At 42.0% G+C, this 25,284-nt stretch overlaps 1 protein-coding gene across 1 annotated transcript in view; it reads right to left on the bottom strand.

The window, feature by feature from the left end:
* The window catches only part of PELP1 (proline, glutamate and leucine rich protein 1), a gene marked incomplete in the record, with an annotated part of 1,137,423 nt that overhangs the window by 479,343 nt on the left and 632,796 nt on the right, over positions 1-25,284 (bottom strand). Inside the window, 1 exon segment of the mRNA XM_044076299.1 lies at positions 10,886-11,033. Coding sequence (XP_043932234.1) covers positions 10,886-11,033 — 148 coding nt within the window.

Below are 25,284 nucleotides of genomic sequence, written 5' to 3'. Positions count from 1 at the left end.
TAGGATGGCCCTGATATTGAGCAGGGAATGTACTTGCTTTTGAGCCTCTGCCCACTGGTTTGGAGGAAGGTCTGGAAATCCATTTGGGATTGGCAGGGAATGGAAGTAGAATCTGTACCCCTGGGATACGTTTAGAACCCATCGGTCCTGAGTAATGGATATCCAGTTTTTGGCATGAAGGGCAAGTTTTCCTCCTAGGGCAGCAAATAGATGGGCAGGGCTGAGAAAGGATAATTGACAAGTCATTGTGAACTTTTACCATAAGGGGGTAGCTTGCCACTCCCTGTTTTTGAGGTGAGAGCACTCCAATGTTTAGATCTCTGCATACCCTGAGACTGTAGTCTTGGTGGTCTGGTTCCCCTGGGTTTGGACTGTGAAGGCCTGGAAGGGGCTGGAAAGTAACAGTTTTTTTGTAGGCCAATGCCTACTGAATCTAGGTGGCTGCACTTGTAAGAATTCTTTAACAGTTTGCATAGATTTAGATTTTTCTTCCATCTTTTTAAGAACCTCCTCTGTTTTGGTGCCAAATAAACGGTCCTGATTTAAAGGAGCATCTAGGAATTTTGATTCAACATGGTCTGGCAAGGTTTGTTCCTTCAGCCAAGCATGCCTTCTCAGTATAGATCCAGTGACTGCAGCACTGCAAGATGCTTCTAGAGCATCAAAGCCACACTACAAAGTATGCTTACTAACTTGGTTTGCAGAATGCATTAACGCTTGTAAATCTTTATTTTCTGTACAATCTGGAAGTAACACCATTTTTTGTTTAATATGTTACATAGCATGTTGCTGGTGCTTCAACATATGAAACAGGCAATTCAATGCCCTGATGGCAAGAGTTGCAGCGGTATATACCTTCTTACCCCACCTGTCTAAAGCTCTGGAATACTTGTCTGAAGGAGTAGGGTTTTTGGCTGTAGTAGCCTTAATACCTTTAGGCCCTGGGAAATGGTCTCTGGATCCGCAGTAGGATTCTTAAAGATAAATTTGTGAGAATCGGGTACTCTGTAGTACATGTCAGGTTTTCTAGGGGCCAGTGGCAAAGTGTCTGGAGTAAGACTGGATTCCATATAGACATCATCTACAACATCCAGGGCAGGGGGGTATAGCTAGGGGCCTGTGTGGAAGCAACTCTCAAAACTCTCGGAGTCTCTTTTTGGACCAAGGATAACCCTGGCATTCCCAGCGGAAATGCTCTCTTAAAGTATGCAAGGTTTCACCAAAAGAAAAATCCTCTGGAGAACAGGCAGAGGGAATGGATTTCTCTACATCGGAATCCTCAAAGGTAGATAAGGGTATGTCCTGGTAATCAGAAGGGTCAGAGTCATCGGACTCCTGGTCTGCAAAATCAGAAACTCAATTCTTAGTCTCTTAGCAGGGGAAGGCTGGTTTCCCCTAATTAGTGTGATAAGGTCTTCAGCCATTCTAAGCATTTGTTTTTGAGGTATGGGAGCTTGAGCATGCACTTTGCTAGCCAGTTTTCTAGGCGTAGTGCGTACTCTGGGCCTGAGAAACTTGGTGGTTTTAGCTAAAAAAGAAGTTGCCAGCTTAATGTGAATATCAGTAGGTCAGAATACACCCTCAGAAGCTGGTGCGGCTCCAGACCCAAAGTAGACATCCGCAGGTCCCATAGTCTAAAAAGCATCTCATGGCATACCAGACTCCAAATGGGTCTCAGAAGAGGCATGCGAATCTGTAGAAGCGGGCATCAGGGGCTCCAAAGGCACCTCACTGAGTACCGGCGGACTGGGGACTAGCTTAACGGAAGCATCGTCAGCAGTTTTTGACCTTTTTCGGAAGACTGGTAGTCGGATGGCTTACTGAAGCCATTTCGGAATAAGGAGAATGACAGCAAAAGAATTTGGCGACAAAAATAGCCCAACAATGAATGGTTCAGGCGTTAAATAAGGCACAAAACTGACAGCGAGAGATGATGTGGTCTGGGTCTAAACAGGCGACGCAGTAAGAATGAAAATCTCTGTGAAGTATTTGCTTTCCACAGGCAAGACAATTGTTAACTTTTTCTGACATCGGTTAGAGCAAGAAAAAAGAATCCCCAATGGGTACTTAGCTTTAGAAGACTTCAGGTTTGAAACTGGAAAAATGAAAATTTCAGGTAGCGGTCGACCGGCACTTGGTAACTGCTTCTGCTTCGGGCTCTTTCTTGGCAAGAAAGACTGGTGTAATGGCGTCAGCTGCCTGTTTTATACCCTACGACCTGGAATCATGGAAGAAGCAACAGCATCCGATGCAGAAATCCCAAGACTCTGGTAATCGGGACGACTGAGGGCTACCTGCAGGCAGATAACCCAAGTGTGATGACTGCAACAGTGAAACATGAAGAACATCTAGAACCTACTGGTACACACAGGTCCAAAGGAAAAAGCACAAATTGTGAAGCCTCAGCCCTGAATACTCTAGATTTAAGACTAGATGATGCCACACTACCAGACTTGGCTAGTTCCAGAACTGGATTAATCAGGCAAGAAAAGGATGGTGCAAACACTCCTGAATGCTGCCCCACTCTCCCAATAGGGAAGCCAAAACTGTCTCTTCTATGTCTCAAACTCACTGAAAGGAAAAAAAAAAATCAGGGAACTATGACAGAATCAAGTCTCTGCCTCTTAAAAGAGGAGCTGCAGACGTGCTCCTGGAGGAGCAGGCCCTCAGATAGTCTTCCAGAATTTAAGACACCAAGACAATGGCTTGCTTAATAAGCAAGGTAAGAGCCCCTCCCCCCAGCAATTCCATTAGACGCATCAAATGTCAAATTATGGCTAATACCAGGAGAACTCCCAAATATTAACTTGCTTATTTCACCTGCTAAATACAAAATGTGTGCAAGTGTAAGAACATTACAATGAAGGCAAAAACATTACTCTGAGCTGTGTGAGCTGCAAACAATAACCTGCTATGCAGACAATGTGCTACATTACCAGCACATGCCATACCGAAGTTCAGGAAGTTATGTAATACAGCTTTCATACTTTGCTTCAAGGAACATGAGCTCCACAAAGGAAGACAGTCTCATACTACATGCGATACAAAACAGGCTAATAAATTCTGGTGATAGCCTCATAAAAACAGCATTTTCAATGATGAGAGCGCAAACCACTCTTTTAGATGGATCTCATGAAGCTCAGGCGAAAGTGTTTTCTTAAACAGTAGTTCTGTAGTGGTAGCTCATAGTGTGTTTTCATGTTTTATCATCTTCTTTCAGCTTTTTCCCCAGTTAGGGGTCGCCACAGTGGATCACATGTCCACTCATAATTGGCAGTGGAGTTTTTATGGTGTCGAGTTACCAGCCCGGCGTCCAAACTTTCATGGAAGGCACACACACGCACTCACCCCTAGGGTCAATTTAGAGTGTCCAATCCACCTACAGCATGTCTTTGGGATGTGGGAGGAAACCAGAGCACCTGAAGGAAACCCACACAACCACATGGAGGACATATAGACTCCGCACAGAAGGCACCCCAGCCGAGGATTGAACCGGAGAACCTCTTGCTGTGAGGAGACAACACTAACCGCTGCACCATAGTGGCCGCCCTGTTTTCATGTTTTGTTTTAAAAAAAATGAAAATAAAAACCTTTTAAGGATGAGATTCCACAGGCTACTGCAAAATACTAAAATAAGGTACTAACCTCTAAGCTTTGGGTTTGGCTCCTTGTTTTCTCATCTCCCAGATTTTCCAGCAATCAGGTCCCCTGGACCATCCTACCAGTGACTAACTGGATTTAAATAACTGACCTGTTGAATGTAATGTATTAGAACAAGAACACTTTTCCATCTACCTACATAAACTACTTGAAACTTCAGCAAGGCATCTTTATATCTGATATTGAGTGAGTCTCCTTGATCTGCTAGAGATTACTTGTGTAAGAACTTATCATAATGATAGATGTCCTTCTCTTTTCTGTTATACTATTCTTTACATGAGGGAAATGCCTGCCAAGGTGACCCAATGTTGGCTAGTATATCACAGACTTTTACTACCATAGGGTGCACAGTACATCTGGCGTAGGCTACTATCGGACATAGGCCATAAAAGAGAAGTACGAGCACACCATCCTCAGAACTGAAGACCTAGGTGGACAGACAGTCTAAGGGAAAGAGGATCACTGCATCAAAGAACACCAGGAAGTGGGGGATTAGGGTGGGATAGATATTGCAACAGAGAAGAGAAGGACATCTGAACACCAGGAAGTGGGGGATTAGGGTGGGATATATACTGCAACAGAGAAGAGAAGGACATCTATCATTTTGGTAAGTTCTTACACAACTAATCTATGTCTCTCTATTCATCTTTTGCAGTATTCTTTACATGAGGGGGAATATAAAAGTTCACACAGAAAGAGAGGTAGAGGTGGCAGAGGAATTCTACAGGAAGCTATGGAGAATGGCCCTGGATCTGGAGACATAATCCAGCTTATAATGTTTTGTGAAGGTGTGGACAGATGTTCAGGTAGCTGGTTCTAGGATGGAGTTAGTGTCCAGCCCTTTGAGGAATGCCCTAGAGGAAGACACTACCCTTGTATAGTGAGCTTTGACTGAGCCAGGAAGAGCTTTATCATGGTGGGCATAGCAAAATGAAATGGATTTGGAGATCCAGTTGGAGATGATCCGTTTAGTCACAGGCAATTCCGGAGCCCTGGGGTGGGCTGACACAAACAGTTGGTCTGACTTTCTAAAAGGTTTGGTCTTGTGCAGCTAAAACCTGAGTTGTCTGTGTATATCAAGTATGTGTAGGATTCTCATACTATTGTTCTGAGGAGAGGGGAAAAAGGTAGGGAGGTGAATAGCCTGGTTTAAGGACAATTCATTAAACACCTCTTGCATGAAGGACAGATAAGTCCAAACAGAAACCTTGTCTTTGTGGAAGGACAGGAAAGGAGGAGAAGCCATAAGGGATTGTAATTCTAATACCCACCTGGCGGCGGTAACAGCCACCAGAACAGCAGTTTTCCAGGTACAGTGTTTGTGGGAGCTAAAAGACGCTGACTCGAAAGGCACTTGAATCAGTTTCTCTAGCACAAAGTTAAAGGTCTCAGGGTGGAGTGACAGGTCTCGTGGGAGGTCTAATGTGAAGGATGCCTTTAAAGAATTGTTTGGCCTCAAATTTGGAAGCTAAAGGAGGGGAGAGTGGCAAACAAGCAGAGATAGCTGACAAATGCACTTTTATGGAGGAATAAGCTAAGCCTGCATTAAGCAATTTACACGGATATGACAGAACCATAGAGGGATCCATTGCAAGCGGGTCCAGGTTTCTAGCAAGCCACTAAAGAGAAAACCTCTTCCATTTAGAAAGGTATGATTTTCTGGTATTGGGTTTCCTGGCCTCCTACAGAACTTGAAGCACGTCCTCAGAATAAAGGTGTCTGAAAGGGATCAGGGCTCTATCTCCCTCAGGTTCAGTTGGAGGGTTTCTAACTGTGGGTGGATGAGCGAGCCCTTGTTCTGTCAGTAAGTCCACTCCGTCAGGTAACTTGTTATGATTGCCCTTGGCTAGATGTAGAAGGGGGAACCCACAGTGCTGTCTTGGCCAATAGGGAGTCACAAGCAAGATTTTTGGTTTGTCCTGTTGAATTTTCAGCAGGACTTTTGGAATGAGTGATAGGGGAGGAAATGCATACAGAATTCTCCCTTCCAACAGATTGATAGGATGTCCACTTTCCATGCATGAGGAAGTGGTTCTCTAGCACAAAATTTTGGAAATTTTTTGTTCAGAGGGAGGCAAACAAGTCTATTTGTGGAATACTCCACTGGTGGACAATGTCCAGGAACACATCCCTGTGAAGCATCCATTCATGGGCCTGTGTTCTGGATCTGCTAAGTGAGTCTGCCACAAAGTTGTGACTGGAAGGGATGAAAACCACCTTAAGAGATATTTCTATTAGGTGGGCTAGATCCCAAACCTGTAAGGCTTTTCTGCAAAGGAGGTAGGATCTTGTCCCCCCCTGCTTGTTTATATACCACAGAACAGTCATACTGTCTGTGTGGATACACAAACTTCCTGGCCTCAGAAGGGATCGGAAAGACTGGAGGTCAAGGATTAATGCCATAATTTCCCTTACATTTATGTGTTTTTTCCTCTGAGAGGATGTCCACTGACCTTGGACTGTGCGAGTGTCCAGAGCTGCTCCCCAACCTGTATCCAATGCATCTGTGTACAGGACTTGCGTTATGGACAGTAGGTAAATGCGAAGACCTGGAAGTATGGACAGTTGTGTTATCCACCAATGGAGCTCCTCCTTGGGGCAGGATAGAAGTGGGATTTGAAATTCTAGTGGGTGGGCATGCCGATACCACACTGACTTCAGAAACCATTGGAATTTCCTTGTGTAGCCTTGCCAGAGGAAGCATAGGGATGGTAAACACCATCAATCGCAAGATTTGTAGAAACAGTCTGGCAGACAGGAGATTGAGGGATACAATCTCTGATAAAAAGGAGAGAAAGCTCCTGGGCCTTCAGTTGGGGGGGGGGGCACCATCATTTTCTTGGTCTGAAATCTGCACCCCAGAAACACATGGTCTTGGGATGGGGCGAATGAAGATTTTTTAAAATTGATGTTGAAATCCAGGCTTTGCAAAATGGCCATGGCTGAGCAGAGGTTTTTGTTCAGTCCCTCTTGGAATACGGCCTGAATCAAAAGGTTGTCTAGGTAGGGGAAAGATTTGAAAGCCTTGGAGTCTGCAGAAGGCAATCACCGGCACTAGGCATTTTGTGAAGACTCTTGAGGCAGTGGAAAGTCCAAAAGCCAAGGCAGATAATTGAAAATGCCAGCAGCCCACAGAAAAGCATAGGAATTTCCTGTATCTGTGGTGAATGGGGATATGGAGATAAGCATCCTTGATGTCCACAGATGCTTGGAAGGCCCGAAGGAAGATAACAGGGAAGAGGGTTTGGAGAGTTAGCATTTTGAAGGAGACAACTTTCAGAAAGTTGTTGAGATACGAGAGGTCTAGGGTGGGTCTCCAAGGTCCTTTCTTCCTGGTTACTATGAAACAAGTGTGAATAGAAGCCTTTTCCTTTTTCAGCTGGGGGGCACAGGCAGATTGTGCCCTGTTCTAGCAGGTTTTGCAGAACTGGGGGTGAAAAGAGGTTCCTGTTCTTTTGGAGGTTGAGGGATACTCCTGAAGGGAGGTACTGTGTGCCACACCATGAAGTATCTATTTTTTATCATGCTGAGGACCCAATAGCTCAGGTTGGATGAAAGCGGGGAGGGATGCTAAGATTGTCGAAGGACTCATGTGGAAGAGCCCGTCCTGTCAGGAAAGGGCTGCCTAGCCAACTGGGGAGTAGAGGAAGAAGAGGAAAACTGGTATGTTCTTGGACCCCTTATGGGGTTTTGACTGGGGGGGGGGTCTGGGATTGCCTGCATACAAAGATCTGTTTCTCAAGGTAGTTCCTGTGGAATTTGGGCACAGGTGAGACCAACATGCATTTAAGGTCCTTTACTTCCTTGCTCTTTTCTTGCAGGGATTTGGAGAGTTTGGCAGAGGGTTTGTCAAACAAAGTGGAATTGTCCAGGGGGCAATCAATAAGTTTCACCTTTATGCCCTCAGGGAGGGGCTGAAGGCTTAACCACACAACCCTTCTTAGGGCAAAGGAAGAAGCTGCAGCTATGAAGCGCCTCCACTGCATCGTAGCTGCATTTAATCAAATGTCTGGCTACCCGAGAGGATGCAGCAATAAGGGAGGATGCTAAAGCTTTGTTTTCAGAGTCTGGCATATCTGACACTTGGAGATCTGTGACGAGTTCCAAATTGTACTTGGTCATATGGGTCTGGTAGTTCAGTGGTCTGAATGTTAAGGTGGCCGAGGTATACATTTTCTGGGTCCTTTTTAAGTGATCGAAGTTCAGAACTTTGAATTTCATATGGCCAAAACCATATGATCGAAGTTTTAAAACTTTGAACACTTAAACGGAGATCTCCACACAGCACAGAACAGGAATATTCCCTTTTCCTCACTGTAGTGCGATCGCGGAGTTGCTATAATATCAGGGGATGTGGGGGGTGCAGGGGGGCACAGCCCCCCCTACATATATGTGTTTTAATTTTTATTTTTCTTCTTTTTTATGTTCGAAATTACATAACTTCGATCATATGGTCCCAACCATATGAGTATGAAGTTTTGTAATTTCGATCATTCAACGTAGATCCACATTTTCTTGCCCAGCCTCTCCAACTGTCTACTATCCTTGTCTGAAGGGAGGAGGGAAGTATAGGTAAGTGACCTCGAGGCTTAATCAGAGGCTACTGAAATCACAGAGGGGTCTGCCACAGGGGCCTTGAAAAGGAAATTGCAATCCTGAGGCACTTTGTAATACCTATCTGACTTTTTTGGAGCTAGAGGTTGAAACTAAAGGTGAGTAGACGTGGATGCAAAAGCATCCAAAAAAGCTGGTATAACAGGAGGAATGGCAGAAATACTAGGGGACTGTACTTGAAGGTCATATCATTTTTGCACCTCAGACATTTGTGAACTGTACCATTTAAAATGATCTTGCATCTTAGAAATGGTTTTCCCAAAGGAAATTTCCTTCATAGGGGATTCTGTTCCATCTGAATCTTCCTCAGGGGAAGCAAAGTCAAAGGGTGAGGGGGTTTGGGATAAGTAAGCCAGTGTATCACTGTCCTCATCAGATGAGGACTCCTCCCCTATAGTGGCTTGTGCTCTGGTTCTTTTCTGAGGGGAAGCAGGCCAGGCAAGAGGGAAAACTGGCTGACCTGAGGGAGGCCTTAGCGCCATGAAAGATTAAGGAGACCTTGTGTGAAATTCTGCCACTCTTCCTGAGGGGGGAGAGGAATGTTTAGTTTTTTTTTTTTCTTTGCTGGGGTATCCATCTGATGCAAAGGAGGACAGCCAGATGTAAGCCTACATTCAAGCAGGTCCAACTCAACATCCTCTCTCACTACAATCGGAGTTATTTCTCTGGGGCCTTCAGACATGATGAGCCTAGGTCCACCCGGCCATCAGAAATCAATGTCTGTGAAACCTCTCTGGATGTGTATATGTCCGGTTCCAAGGTGGCCTGTAAGACAGGCTTGGTCTGTGCATCTAGAGTCATGACAGAGCATGTCTCCAAGCTCTCATATGCTTTGGGAGAGACATCCGTATGGAGAGGAGTAACGTGTTTTCATGTGTATTGGTACAGCCCTGTCTATGTGTGCTATGCTGCTATTTCCCTGCAAACATACATAGGTAGGTACTAGGCGGGCCTAGGTTTTTTGGCCTAACACTTAGTATGCTCGGTCGTCAGGTCTGAGGAACTTTCCACTGCACTTTTTGCCAAGAACCTAAGGCATTGACTTTCCAAGTAAATAGCGAGGGACGACTGCCAACTATGGAGGGTGTTGGTCAAAAAAGACTGACAAATTGAACAGTTTTTAAGGTCATGTTAGGGCCCAAAGCAGAAAAGGCACTGGTAATGACTATCCTTGTGTGGAATTTGTCTTCCACAGTCGCACTTCCCTTTCCCGGATGACATTAACCTCAATCAAAATAAAGCAGTAATATTACTAAATACAACAAAACTACTTAAACTATTTAAACTATTATCTAAAACTATACTAAATACAACACTAACAACTTACAAGGGAGGAGCACCAAGTTCTAAGAAAAACAACAACAAGCAAAAACGATAGCTAGGCTGGATTATTTGTCTGGTCTTGAACGTGGCAAACGAGATCTGAGGACTTGTACGAAACAGTAGGTGATCATGGGTAAAGGGAGGAGCTAAAGGCTTGGATCCGAAGTCTAGGAGAAGAGCGTCTGAGTCGGATCCTAAACCCAAGAAATGAGAATGAATGAGAGAGACATCACAACTTCTTTTTAATCTACATTTCAGACTTTCAGGAAATGCGATATTTGCAACTGATATTAGCAAACGAGGGATGATACTTTAAATAAATCTTTACTCTCTTACAAAAGCAACTAATTTAATCACAGCATCTACGTAGCTAAACAAAGTCCATGATGGCAAGAATCATAAAGGAAGTCTGATTACATGAAGGAACAGGAAGGGATGAAAAAAATTCATCCCTTGTGAAGCACAGACAGCACTGTTGGAGAAATAAAATCACATCTATGGCACCCTCATCGGGCCATTTGGGGTGCAACCATTTAGATAATTAATACAGTAACAGCAATACTGCATAAAAGATCAAAACATGACTTAAAAAAATCTTCTTCCAATTTCTGATAATACTGATGCTTAAGCATAACCTTAAGAGTAATACCAAACATTCTGGTCTGTAACTGTACCCTAATGGCACTTCATTCTCAGTAGCCTGTGTGAAAATGTGGGGCAGAGTCAGGGTAACATCTCAATGACCTAAACACTGTACAGGATATAAACAGCAAGGGAAAAATGTGCCACATTCTATAAATGTCACAGTTATGAAGCCTTCTGCATACAAATACCTAAAAATAACTGAAAAGGAAAACTTGGAATCTTAAAATGTTCTCCTACTTAAGCAAAGCTGAGAATAATCAGGAAACGAAAAGCCTGGTCGGTGTGCAAAGAATGGAAAGAAGATACTGAACTTAAGGTTATTTTGTTAATTTAAAGTGCAGTATCAAATAAATACAGGATACCTTTCCTGCAATCCACATATACTGCGGTGAATAAATGGCAAGGAAAGTTTAGCATATGGCCTAGGTTATGGCACTCAAGTAATTTCAATGACTACATGCTGCACTCTCACAAACACAGCTGGCAAAGCTTCTTTACGTCAGCAAGATCTACAGTGAAGACTGGCATCTTCACAGAATTTCAGAAAACAAGTGATAAAGGTGAAACATATACAAATAGTAAACAGGAAATGCTTCAAAATCAAAATAAGGCACCCAATAGTCCACAACATGTAAGACCTTACCTCTCAGAGCTGCCTCACAGACCTCACTGTTTGCAATCAGATCTTGTTTTCTGTGGCTCTGTAATGGCAAGGAATCATTCAGATCAAACTGCTTCTGCTTCTTCATGCCTGGTTTCATCATCATTTCTCCAAATGGCTTGCCTTTCAGCTTGGAGCAGATAGCAAAAATAGCAATTAAAAAGCTCAGCAAACATTTGAATTTATTTACTGACATCTCAACCCAAAACCTTAATTTTTTTTTTATTAAACCCAAAGCATTCTTCAGTGCTGGGGAGGAAAAATGATTCCCTGAATGAATAAGAAAACCAATACCCTGGTATTCATATCAACCAGCAAACACTAACTTGAAACTACAGAAATAAATAAGTAAACATTTTCAGTTCTGCTGTGAAGTGGTGCAAAACAATGGTTTTATACTCGATACCTACATAGAAGAAAAAGTGCGCTACATCTGCCATTCCTGTACTCCAACTAAACTCCATGGTATCCTTTACATAAGAGAGGCCAAGCATTTGCTAATCATGAAAACCCAGGCAGCTGAAAGTCCCATTTTTGTACAGTCTCAGAGAAAAATATTTCCAAGTAATCAACAGTATAAATTATACAAGCTGCATTCATATCTCAGGAGAAAAACAAACAGTGAAGTACAAATGAGTAAGCTGAACTAAAATGAAACAAAAGCAGAAGAGAACTTAATATCTACCAAAAGTGAACAACAGAGGTACACTAAATTTGAGATACTAAGAGAGAAAAAACACAAAGAAATAGCAGCAGTTACATCTGTATTACTTGTCCACATAAAATACCTTGCTTGGTCTAAAACGGGCAATTTATTTTATTTATTTATTTATTTTACATTTGTTAACCGGGAAATTCCAACTGGACCAGGTCCATTTTCAGCGGAGGCCCGGGGAGAAAAGCTCCAACATCAAGTTATACAAATACAGTACATCCAGCATAATACACAAAACAGGTTACATCATGTATGCTGAGCATAGTAATATAACAATAATTAATAAAAACACTCCAGGTAAAAGATATAGAACATGGGTAAAAAGACAATGTCAGTCATACTTTGGTAAGAAAAGAAAATATATCAAGTAAGATTCTACAGTTAAAAGTACCCTTTCAGATGACCAAGCCTACAGGGGATCAGAGCTCCAGCATGTGATCAGAGAGGAATTTGGGGAGTTAATAGTAGTATGGGTAGGGTTATGGGATACAAGGGCATAACCATGTACTAAGAAGGTGCGATTTGAGGGAGTTTTTGAATATGGATGTGGAGGGGGTAGTGGACACAGATAGGGGAAGAGAGTTCCAATTTCTGACAACGGTGTGGGAGTAGAGCGCTTTCCCTGCATTATTGTTGGCCTTGGTGATGGAGAGGAGAGAATTTTCACTGGATCTTGGGTATCGGTTTGTAGCATACTTAGTAAGTAGGTTGGATAATGAGGGTTTTTTTCAGTATATTTGAGAATATTGTAGGCTATGCCCAGCTGGTGATAGTTAAGTAGCTGTGGTAGCTCAAGCCATTTTAGTTCTTTTAGTGCAGCACAGTGATGGGTTCTATAGGTTGAGTTAGTAGCAAACTTGGCTATTTTATTGTAGCATGATTCCAGTTTGTCTAGGTCACATTGTCTGATTTGGGTAAAGATTGGTGCTGCGTATAATAGAGTTGAGAGGAGGTGGCTTTGTGCAAGAGTGACTCTTGCTTTTTGTGAGAGAAAGGACTTATGCCTGTATAGGGAGCCTAGTTTTTTTGTGTACTAGTTTTATGGTATGTGAGATGTGAACATCAAAGTGGAGATTATTGTCTATTTCAATGCCCAGAAGTTTGGTGTGGTTAGAAGGGGAGATGGTGGTGCCGTCCTTAGATGTTATGGTAAAGGAGAGGTGTTTTTTTTTTTTTTTTTTTTTTTTATCTATTAGGGGTAAATAGTAGCAGTTTTGTCTTTTTGGGATTTAGAATTAGTTGGATCCCAGATATCCATTTTTATACTGAGATAAAGGTATCTTGAGTGAGTGTATGTAGGGTGGTGGGAGATGAAGCGGAGCAGATCAGAGTTGAATCATCTGCATATTGTATGAGTGTGGCATGTTGTGTAGAGCATTTGAGGTTATGTGTGAAAATAGAGAACAGCAGGCCAGTATAGAGCCCTGTGGGACACCTATGGTGGTTGGAAGTTGTGTAGACAGAGTTCCTTTCCAATGGACTGATTGTTGCCTGTCAGACAAGTAGCATCTGAACCAGGCTATAGTAGAGGAAGTGAAGGATAATGATGTTAGTGAGTCTAGTAGAATGGAGTGGGAGACTATATCAAATGCTTTTGAGAGGTCTAGGAAAATGGCTGATACATATTTGTTATCATTCCTGTGAAGGTTTATATAATTAGTGAGACAGAAGGGCTGTGGTGGTGCTGTGATGTGGACAGAAACCGTGTTGTGTGGTAGATAGCAGAATGTGTGTGTTAAGAAATATCACTTGCAAGTGGATGCATTTCTCAAGAATTTTGGATAAGGGGCAAAGGATGGCAATAGGTCGGTAGTTGGAGAATTCATAAGAATTACCTCCTTTATGGAGAGGAATGATGCGGGATACTTTCCAGAGTTTGGGTATGTAGGATTCTAGTATGGAGCGGTTGATAAGGATGGAGACAGGATATGATAAGGAGTCACTAGCAATTTTTAGGTATGCAGCAGGTATGTTATCAGCTGCTAGCATGGTTGGCTTTAGTTTTAGGAGGAGTTTTTTGATAGTTGAGGTGGGCACTGGTGATAGGCTGAAAGAGGGGGTGGTGTGGAAAAGGTTAGGTTGTGACTGAGGTAGACTGTTTTTGGTTATTTGACTGGACAGGGCTAAGATGGATTTAGTAAAATGGTTATTAAACTGAGAAGCTATGTCTAGGGTATTGTTAGCAGAGATGGGTGCTGGGGTTGTGGTTTTGCCTGGCTTTAGTAGGGAGTTAATGGCATGCCAGAATTTTTGTGGACTATTTGAATATTTCCTTTGGGCGCTAAGAAAATAGTTTTGTTTGTTTATTTTGGATTCAGCCTTGGCCTTGTTTCTAAGCTGTTGGTAGTATTATCTGGAGCTAGGGGTTTTGTCAGTTTTCCAGATTTTCCAGGCTTTATCTCTAGCTTTTAGTAAGGCTCTAGTGTCCCTATTTAGCCAGGGTGCGTAGTTGGCTTTAACTCTGATCTTTCTGCTGGGAGCTAGACGATTAAGGATGTTAGAGAAAGTTGTATTGAAGTAGTCTACTGCCTGGTCTAACCAGAGTGTCCGTAGTGGTTCCCAGTTGCAGTGGCTTAGGACAGTATTTAGGTATCGTGGGGTAAGGTTACGGTCATCTCGTACAAATTTGTAGACTACTGGTTTGGGGTGATTGGAGTGTTTCTGGAGTAGGAAGGTGGGGAGATGATCACTTAAGTCATCAGGGAGGCAGCCTACTGTATAGTTTTGTTTGGGATAGTTGGTTAGTGTCCAGTCCAGTATGGATTCTCTTTATTTTCTCATCTATTCTAGTTGGTTCTTTAATTAGTTGAGAGAACCCATATAAGATTGATATGTGTAGAGGGGCTGCTGGAGTTACAGGTTGCCCAGTCAGTGTTAAGGTCTCCTAGTAGGATCGTTTCCGTAGACTGTCCTTTGTCCAGTGTAGGATGTCTTCTATTATGAGCGAGTTGTTGCCTGGAGGTATATAGCAGCATATTATATTGATCTTCTTGGTGTTTCTTATGGATGGGACAGAAAACAGGACTTCAGCATTTTGAAAAGTGGGTGGTGTGGTGTGCAGGAGCTGGAGGTTAAGGGTGTTTTTTAAAGAGAATGGCTACTCCTCCTCCTTTCCTGTTTGTTCTATCAGATCTAAGTGTATTATACCCTGGTGGAAGGTAACTTTTTCAGGTTATGGTATGGCATTATGAGGGTGGAGAGAGTTGGGGTATTGTTAGGTTGATAAAGGACTTTATGGGCAATAATAAGTTGGTTAAATTGTAGGAGGTGAGGTAATTCAAGCCAGCCTAGTTGTTTTAGGTTTTGACAGTGATGAGTCCTATATGGTGAGTTAGTGGCGAATCTGGCAATGTTATTATAAGATTTAGCTAGTTTGTTATGATTATATTGGGACAGGTTAGTATAGATGGGGGAGGCATATAATAGGGTAGAGAGAAGGTGAGTTCTTGCTATTGTAGATCTGGCTAGTGGTGATAGAAATTGTTTAATTCTATATAGAGATCCGAGTTTTTTGTTGGTAGATTTTATTATAGTGCTAATGTGAGTGTTAAATTTAAGTTGATTATCTATTGTGATTCCTAGGAGTTTGGTGGTGGTATCAGGAGAAATTATGGTACCATTGTTGGATTGAAGTGTAAAATGAAGAGGGGGAGATGTGTGTGAGTGTGTAAACAGCAATAATTTGGTTTTTTTAGGGTTGAGGAGAAGACAATGGTTAGAGAACCATTTTTCTATTGTGGTGAAGGATTTTTGTGTGAGAGACTGTAGGTCAGTTTGGGATTTTGCTGAGCAAATAATTGTGGAGTCGTCGGCGTATTGAATACAGGTAGAGAAGGGGCTAGAGAGATGAAGGTCATTGATGAAAATGGAGAATAAAAGTGGGCCTAAGATAGAGCCCTGTGGGACACCTAGGGAAGTAGGTAGAAGTTCAGAAAGATGATTTTGCCAGAGAACTGCTTGTTTACGATTATCCAGGTAGGATGTGAACCATTTCAAGGCGGATTTATCAAGTGATAGGGACTTTAGAAGGTGGAGTAGAAGTTTATGGTTGACCATATCAAAGGCTTTAGAAAGATCTACAAAGAGTGCTGATGACAGGAAATTATTGTTTCGATTTGTGTTGATACAGTTGGTAAAAGAAAGTAGGGCTGTGGTGGTACTGTGGTATGGACGAAAGCCATGTTGACAGTATGCTAAGAGCTTGTGGTGGAGTAGGTGGGTAATTAGTTGTTTGTGGATACATTTCTCCATTATTTTAGCAAGAGGAGACAGAAGAGCTATGGGACGGTAGTTTGAGTATTCAGTAGAGTCGCCACCTTTGCGAAGGGAATAATATGTGAGATTTTCCAGATTGATGGAATAGTGCATTCCTTAATAGTTCTGTTAATCAGTATAGAGATTGGGTAGGCAATGGCTGAGGCTCCTAGTTGTAGGTATTCCCCTGGTAATTTGTCAGCTGAGGGGTGGAAGGTTTAAGTTTTGAAGTAAGGAGGAGATGAAGGAGGTGGGTATTGGTTCTAGGTGGAAAGTAGGGGTGGGGCTTATAGCGGCAGGTTGGCAGTGTCAGGATATTGTTGATTTGCTAAGTTTTGTACAGCTGTGGTAAAGAAGGTATTAAATGCATTTGCTGTTTTGTAGGGTCATCAGGGTTGCTGCCAAGTGGAGTTGGTGTTACTACTTTACCTGGGGATATTAGTCTGTTAATAGAGGTCCAGAACTTCTGTGGTTTTGGAGGAAGATTGTTGAAGTTGGATATAAAAGTTCTTTTGTCCTGTATGATTGCTTTTTTAGTCATATTTCGTTGTTGTCTAAAATTTTGCTGATCAGTTATGAGTTTAGTGGTACGCCATTTGGTCCAGGATTTGTTCCTGGAAAGGATTAGCTTTTAGTCTCACTTGTGAGCCATACTGCTGTTTTGTTTTTCACTCTTATGGTGCAATTGGGGCATGATGATCTAGGATTGTTAGGAAATTCTTATTGAAGTAGGATACTGCTTCATTTATTGGAAGGGACTTAAGGGGTTCCCATTTGCAATGTTTAAGTTCGGTTAGGAACATTTTCTGACCAAAGTTTTTTTACTGCGTATAGTTCTAACAGGGGGAGAAATGTTAACATTTGTTTTATGTCTTATTATATATATTAGAGAGTGATCACTAAGGTCATCTGGTAGGGTTCCTGTTGTATAGTTATGTTTTGGGCCATTTATTAATATCCAGTCCAGAATGCTTTCTTTGTTATTGGATTTATTTATTCTAGTTGTGGAATTAATGAGTTGTGAGAAACCATTCAAATTGATCAGAGAGGATGGGTTGTTATTGTTACATAAATTCCAGTCGGTGTTAACGTCTCCTAGTAATATTGTTTCTTGTGGATAATTTAGAGAAAGGCAACTTAATAGGTCTTCTAGTTTATCTTGATTGTTACCTGGTGGGAAATAGGTACAGATGATGTTAACTGATTTCTGGTTGTTTAGTTGTAGTTTTGAAATAATTATTTCTGTATTATCATCAAAATGTGGTTTGTGGTTTATTTTACTGATTTGTAATCCTGCCTTGTAGAGAATAGCAACCCCTCCACCTTTTTTCTTAATGCGGTCTTTTCGAATAATATTGTAACCTGGGGGAATAATTTCCGTATCTTTTATTGTTGGTTTAAGCCATGTTTCAGTTAAACAAAGGATGTCAAAGTGGTGGACATCTAGGAGAGCATGAACTTGAGTAATTTTGTTGCATATGCTACGTATATTAAGATGGGCAATTTTGAGTGTTTTTGAGGATAGATCTGATAGTAATGGGATAGAATTAGATTCAATACTATCAGAGAAGGATGAGTGAAACTTTGGGCCTGGGTTTGGATGAATGTCTCCATCCTTAAGGGAGTGGATCAAAGTGAAGTTTTGATACCAGCTAAGTTTAGGATTAAAGTCATATAATTTTCGAGTGTTATGAATAGAGTGTTTTATATGAAAAAGTCGGTGATATTTGGCTTGGATGTAGCTATGGTTATATGTAGAATTATTAAAGTGTGTGCATGAGACAGGAAGTGATGTAGTAGTGTATTTGGATGGTGTGAAAAGAGTTTTGAGAAGGGGTTGTTCATAGGAGGTAAGGAAATAGGCAGTGGTAAGAGAAGTGAACAATGACATTAGTAGTAGACAGTGTTGTAGGTTAGGCATGTTAAGAGAGGAGGGGCAGAAAAAAAAAATATAGGTAGTGAGATGAGGAAAAGGACTGCTTAAGGTGAGAAAGTCTAGAGATGATAGGGGAAGGTTTGTATCTAGTAGGTTAAGGATATAAGTGAAGGGTGAGGTTAGTGGATGATAGAGTAGTAAGTATAAGTAGTATGAGGAGGAGAAGGATTAGCTTTTGTGAGAAAAGGTTAGAGATAATAAGGGGAGATGTAAGGCTAGTGGGTGTGGAGGTATAAATGTAGGGTGTGGTTTGAAAGAAGTGAGTGGTTGGTTGTGAAAGAAATGAGGAGTGGAGGGGGGTGTGGTAAAGAGAGTATATAGGTAGACACCCCGGGGCGGTGGGATTTGGGGGCAGGGTAGGGAGCGGAGTGTGCCGGAGGGCTTAACGGAGCGAAGACACAAGAGAGTGGAGTTCAGCAGGAAACAATCAGTGCAAGGGATGAACTAACAGGTAAGTCAGTAGGTTAGAGAAGGTGTATTAGATAGTCAGCTAGTGTATTGAAATAAAGTAAAGTAGAAGAGCTAGAGTCAGAAGAATCGAGGAAAGGTAAGAGAGGTTAGGCTAAACAGCAGTTCTGGAAAAAAAATGTTTCAGTTAAAGGACAGATATGAAAGGTTTAGGGGGGCAGAAGATAAGCATAAGAGTGGAAAGAGAGAAGTAGCAGCAGAAAAAAGAATAAGGGTGCCACCTAGTGGCCAGTTGGATTCTTGCAGGGACAGACACCAGAGCAGGGGGCTAAGCACAAAAAAGGGAAAAAGAGGATAGAGTGTGATGTGCTAGCAAACAGAGATAGTTGAGGTAGATTGGGATAGGAATTTAAATTGAGGTATATATGGTGGGTGGGAATAATATGTAGGCTGCTGGTAATTCAGGAGGGATGCTTAACCTGAGAGACAAAAATAGAGTAAGTCTGGTCAAACAAGGTAACTTAGCATACTTAAATTCTCTTGGTAAGTCGGTCTCTCTTGGTAGTGTAGGGTATGGGTTCAGTTGTAGAGGTTCCTTAAATTTCAGGAGGATGGTGGGCAGGAAAAAAGCTTGCTTGAGTTTAATAGTTGAGCACTCTGTTATAAGGTAAGAAGGGAGATATAGTGAGTGAGTTAGAGCTAGGTATAGGAAGGAAAAATAAGTTACAGTTCATCAGCATTCATCAATACCATTAGCCCGAAATTCAAGGTAAAAAAAACATTTATACAGTGGAGAAGAAAAAGGAAAAAAACAACCTTTCTACAATATACAGTAATTAGACATACAGGTCTTTCAATTTGCATGGCTAAACAAATTTGTAACAGTATCTTTCATTGCAGTTTAGGGTTCACACAAAAATGCACAATGTGATTGTGAGAAACAATAGTAGATGTCCGTTGGTGAAATCTGGCATCTCCCGTCGACAAGTAATGTTTTGGTAAAACAACTTCTTGAGTAAAACAACTCTAAATTTAGTTATGGGCTCAGCAGTTAAACAGCCCGACTGACTTATCAATGTTGCATAAAGAAATTGCAAGCCCTCGCGCTCACGCTACATGGGCCAAAAACCAGATTAGGGATTCCTTAAAAACTAGCCACTATAGTACAGTAGAACGACACAAATTGTCCTTAGAGGCTTGGCGATTAAGCAGCCCCATACAGTAATGCAATGATGCAAGGAGAATTGTAAGCCCTCGCGGTCACGCTACAGGAACCAAAAAACAGACTTTAAAGTATTTGTCTGTAAAGTAAAATTAGCAGTATTGGATAAGGACTACATTGGTGGAATGCTTTGCGGATATGGTTTACAAATAGAGAGAGCTTGGAATCCAGGTGGGATTTTAGAAAGACGCGCAAGGCAAAATGTTACAGGTACCTTACAGAAGTATCAGGTAGTTATTCCAAGTAGATTCAGGGATATAGCTAATACTTGAGGCTCAGTAGAGTAAAATGTCCATAGTTGGCAGCTGCGAATAAATATAGTGGGGACCCATTATCGACGCTAAATAAGTACAGCAGTATTATAGGCTGGGGTGAGCACTTGAGTAGCCCGACTCTCTTGCGGAGATATAGTGACGCAGAGGGTTTGCAAACCCACGTGCATGCTACACTGTTATCACAAAACTAAAGGATTGTTGTAACAAGATAAAAATATAGAGGTTTCAGGTAGAAATCAGTGTTTACACAGTGGATACTGAGTTCTAGCAAAGAGCACAAAGAAACCTATGTTATAATTATACAAGGGACTTTGCGACGCTACAGATAACCCTTATCAGTGAAAGTAGTTAACGCTTAATTCATCCAAGCCCAGGTATGGACGCTAAGCAGTTTCAAGTAAGTTAGCAGCGTTTCTAAATACACTTTCAAAAGATACACTTTCAATGTATTTAAAAACTAGTCAATGCAGTTAGACAGAGCAGTGAAATGCAGCATGTGAAATAGCCCTTCTGGCTCTAACAGTAAACAAGGAAAACAGAACATATCTAGGTACATATGTGACAGCAGTTCAGTAAGCAGAATCATCTAAAGGCATCCTGCAGTGTTAAAAATAACAGAAACATATAGTATAAGCTGTTGTACTAAATAATTATGAATTAAACCACAATGTACAGCATTACCTTGAATGCAAAAACTTACAGTAGGATGATTACACACCAAGGGAGACAAACAGCTGCTGTTGAATTTGAAACAAAAAAACAAAATGGCACCCTGGGTTTAAATTACCTCAGGCTATCCAATACAGAACAAGAGCTGGAGGAGGGAGGGGTAACGACTACAGGGAAGGAGAAGGCTAGCCAATGGTTAAATGAACTCTGCAGACACTCACTGTGAAGTGCAAAAGGAATAGAAACCACTCATTGAACCTTAAGAAAAGGTATGCTACTTTGCACAGTCACTCTACTTTATACTATAAAATAAAGGCAAGTGTAGACATTATCCAATTTACCCTGACATTCTTAAAAGGATATAGAATTAAAGCTTGGGTTAGTTACAGATGAAACAGGAGAGGAAATAAAATGCTCTTTTATAGATTTGAGTATTTCTCAAAAGAAACTTGACTTTAGTTGGGGGGGGGGGCACTAACTGGAGAGCAATATACAACTGTTTAGTCCTGGTGATGTACTCATCAGTACAGAGGTTTGACTAAGGAACTATACAGCAGAAATGTACTAATACACTCACTAACATTTGTTTAAGTTAATGCAGGTAAGGTATTTTACTGTCTAGACACTTGGAAGTTAAGCACCTACATTAGTATTTAGTCTCTTTAGTTGCAGGACAAGTGTCTGTGGGTGCCCAGTGCTCAAGAGAAAAAACTGAAATTTCTACTGCTTGATATGGGGGGCAGAGACCTGCTTGACCTGAAGGATGATTTGGATTAATTAGTATTTAGTCTCTTTAGTTGCAGGACAAGTGTCTGTGGGTGCCCAGTGCTCAATAGAAAAAACTGAAATTTATACTGCTTGATATGGGGGGCAGAGACCTGCTTGACCTGAAGGATGGTTTGGATTAAGTAGGATGATTACACACCAAGGGAGACAAACAGCTGCTGTTGGATTTGAAACCAAAGACTGATTCTTGATGGTAGGAAAAGCATGTTATTAAATTAAAGAATTAACATGGTAGGTCGTTTCAATACATGTGCCTTGAAATATTCTGTTTTAGAAGTGGATTTTGCATCACATGGCAGTTTATTGCAGAGCTTGCCAATAACCACATGAAACCTGTAGTTCTCTAATCTGCTTTTTTATTCGTGCATAGTGATTACCTGCACCATGGATTTACTAAGCTCAAAGGAAGGATGAGATGGAGTCCGTAACAGCTGGAGAGAGTCAACAGAATAGTTTGTGAGCAAAGGCGTGCTAACAATCGCTACATAGTGAAAAAATGTCAGCCAATGAAGATTCTTAACTCGTTTCACAATGGTGAACTGAGTTTCCTGAAGCACTTTCTTTCCAAATTTTACACCTGACCATCAATGAACACCCTATGGGAAGGGGGCAAAACGATACTTATATACTTAACATAACAATGGATCCTTTTATCCACATCATTCTGACGAGACTGATGTGGCTTCCAGCTGCTTGTCAGATCCAAGTTGGCAAAACCAGCGCTCCAACTTCAAACACTTAATTTTCCCTCCCATATTGCTTCTGTGCCATTAGTTACCTGGGATTGAGTTTTTTTGCCAGTAACAAAAAGGGAATTAATCCTCAAGGAGAAAACTGTAAAGGGGCTAAAAATGGTCTTGTAGATTCCCTGGAATGACAAGCTGGAAGGGGGATGGAGGAAGGGATGTCATATTGGACAGATGTGGATGAAAGGGATCCAACATTATGGTAAGTACAATCAGACTTATGGGTCAGAATCTCAAGTTAAGAAACTTGGGTGGAATCATGACAGCAGTCCCCATGAGGACAGTGGATTCAAATGAAGTCCTAGATCTAGAAAGCATATCCAGTTTGTAACATTTGGTAAAGATACGTAATGCAGACTAAGCTGCTGTGGTACAGACTTCATTATTTGAGGAATTTCTAAAGAAAGCTGTAGATGTGGTGAAAGGCCTACTAAAATGAGTGTCTACATGGCAAGGGTCGTTTTATGCATAGAACACAAATGAAATACAGGCAGCCACTTGGAAAGGGGATACTTTTGCCAAGGATATAAATCAACTGGCCAACTTATCAGAGCTAAAGGGTACCTTCCATGTGCTCTAACTGCAAAGAGCTCAAGCACAGTTCCATATAAAAAAAGAAGTTAGAGTGCCAAAAGCTTCAGTGCTTTCTTAGTGCCAAAGTGCGCACCTTCTACAAGTTTGCAACACTGACACAGCTGGCTTGCTAGAGATGTCCCCTTCTACGGAAAACCTTCCATTTAATTTTTCTATGAAAAGTAGCAATTTTTTTTCTGTGACTCTTGTCTTGTGTTGCACCTAAAGCCAATAAGGACCAAAAGACAGACATCCTCTGTGGCTGTAGAATTGCTGTCCACAGCCAAGGAAGAACCACTTATTCTTGGGATAGGGGGCGGGTGCATGTCTTATCACATATAGTCAGGAAAGTAAGCCTTGGTCCTGGAATATTATGCCCGCTTTTTTACAGAAAAACAAAAGTAAAAAAAAAAAAAAAAAACTTTGCTTCTCCTGTTTCTATTTACACAGAGTGAAGGATTTACTGGAATTTGCTAGTGAGTTCATTTCTGCCTTTCCTTTACCTTTCTCTTTAGGAAAGAATAGATCTGATGTCAATCTTCGTTTATTCCTGACAGATGGGAACCGATTCCGATCCTCAGAACTGGCTTGGCTGTTATACAGCACACGGCAGCCAAAAACTCTTGAACCAAGTCTCCCCCCACAATGCCCCTGTGTTCATTACCTCAGATCTTGTTTGCCAGTCTATCAGCAAGATGAGTCAGCCTTCTCTCAGCCAAGTGTTGCCTTACTTTTCTACTTTTAGTGAGAAATTTAAATCTTTAACCTTAAACTCCTGTCGTTTTTTCTTCTATCGTACTTGTACATTACTGTATACTTCTGTGCCGACCATTTTTCTAACCCTTTGGGTTTTTCTTCGTACCATCATTGGTACTAGCCCCTTTCTACCTCAGGTAATCTTATCTACCATCGTTAGTAGACTTCTCCTCTTTTCTTCTTTCCTCTTGTTTACGTGTGGGCATAAGAGTGCATTTTTATTGTCTCCCTTTATTTTTGGATATGTCTGACAAACCAGCCATGACTGAAAAATCGCCTGACAACAAAGACTGTGATAGGAAGATGCCCAATTCTGAAGGACATCTTTCTTGCATATACTGCTTAAGGGCATCTCATTTGGAACTGGACTGCGAAATTTGTAAGTGACTCAAAGAACCATGGCAGAGCATCAGATTAAGCTCTTGCTCAAAGGTCTCCTTAAATCCCCCTTCAGTGAAGCCTTGTCCAAGGCAGACATAAAACAGAATCCTGCAAAAAAGAAAAGCGTGCCTGTACCAACCTCACCTTCGGTTCCAGAGGCTCCCAAATGGAAATCCTTGGTTCGGCATTCTTCGGAACTGACGAGCAAGGTTCCTAGATTACAGACTTGTGACTCTTCCATACCATCAACCTCTATGGTGCCGTCAGCTACCTTGTCAGCACAGATGCCTATGGTTACTGGCTCGTCAAAGACCACCTATTTCAATGAAACTTGCTACATCGGCACCCATGCAATTTCAATTTACCCTCTTGGCACCAAAACATACATTAGAAGTGCCCAGGACAAGATATTCTCCTACAATAGATCCCTATTGTAGGACAAGTACCAAGTCCATTTTTAGAAAGTCCAGGGTCTCCTTTGGCCCTTTCGGTTTGGACCTCCAGGAGTCTCTAGGAACTGGGTGTTGTTAGATTGGTAGATCAGCTGTTACTGGCCAGATTTATCCCTGCTCCTCCTCATCCCCCTTTCCCATTTGGATTGGGGATCTTTTCGCCTGAGACTCCTAACTATCCTCCAACTATAACCTCAGTTTTGGAGCCCAGCACTTTGATACCCCGGTACCAGCTGCTTCGGTACAGTTAGGTGTATACACCTTGGTAATGGACGTTGCCCTGACCTCTTCAGTTCCTGTTTTAAAGCAGAATGAGTCTCGGGGTCGAGACCCTTCTGTTGGTTCGGTGGTTTCCAGGTCAGCACCCATTTTTGGGTATGGTGCCGATCTTGGTTCCAGAAACCTTAGAGATTGTGGGTCCTTCCCTCATTCCAACCTTGGAGGGTGGCTCCTTGGAGCAAAGTGTGACTTCGGTTCCGAGGTGGTCTTTCCTCGGTTCTGGACTCCCACTCCTCTTCAGGGGATGCCACCTTTCAGGTTATGGATAGGGCCTTAGCCTCTACAGGCTCCCAACTGGTTCCACCCATTTCAGAGTGGCATGTTTCCCTTTTCTCTGGTCCCGAGTTGACACCTACCTCTACGACAGGACAGCGAGCACCGTAGCTTCAAGTTACCCATGTACAGGGGTCGTCTTCTGAGTCCTCCCCAGAGATTCTCACTGAGGAGCCACCCTGAAAAGGAACTTTGAAGAGGAAGCATCTGTATTCCTCTGAAGAATCCGTCATGGAAGACACATTTTTTGATGAAGGGGAGGGTTCCCCATGGTGACTCCCTTTAGGATGTCTCTTTTGGAGATTTTGAAACAGAGGGGTGACTGGAAGTGCCAAGGACCCATACTCGGAGGAAACCGTGTACTTGGCAAGCCTTTGGTGCTCACCGTCTACCTCCTGGGCATTTCCACCCGCTGACGACCTTGTAAAACTAATCGCACAACGGGCTTGGAAGGCTCCTGAAACCATACAGCATATCCCCTGGACACTAAACAATATTATCCCCACCAGAAGACCACCAATATTGGGCATAGGGTTTGTCAGTAGATGCCATGGTGGTGGCGGCAGCCACTAAAAAGGAACTAGCCAATGAGAGTCCCTCTGTTAATCTTCCTAACAGGGAGTCCAGGATGATGGACAGATTTGGAAAGCGGTTCT

The sequence above is a fragment of the Protopterus annectens genome, chromosome 7.part0, assembly GCF_019279795.1.
Source record: "Protopterus annectens isolate FY-2018-M chromosome 7.part0, PAN1.0, whole genome shotgun sequence".
Classification (NCBI taxonomy): Eukaryota; Metazoa; Chordata; order Ceratodontiformes; family Protopteridae; genus Protopterus; species Protopterus annectens.
This window is presented reverse-complemented; position numbering and strand designations above follow the sequence as displayed.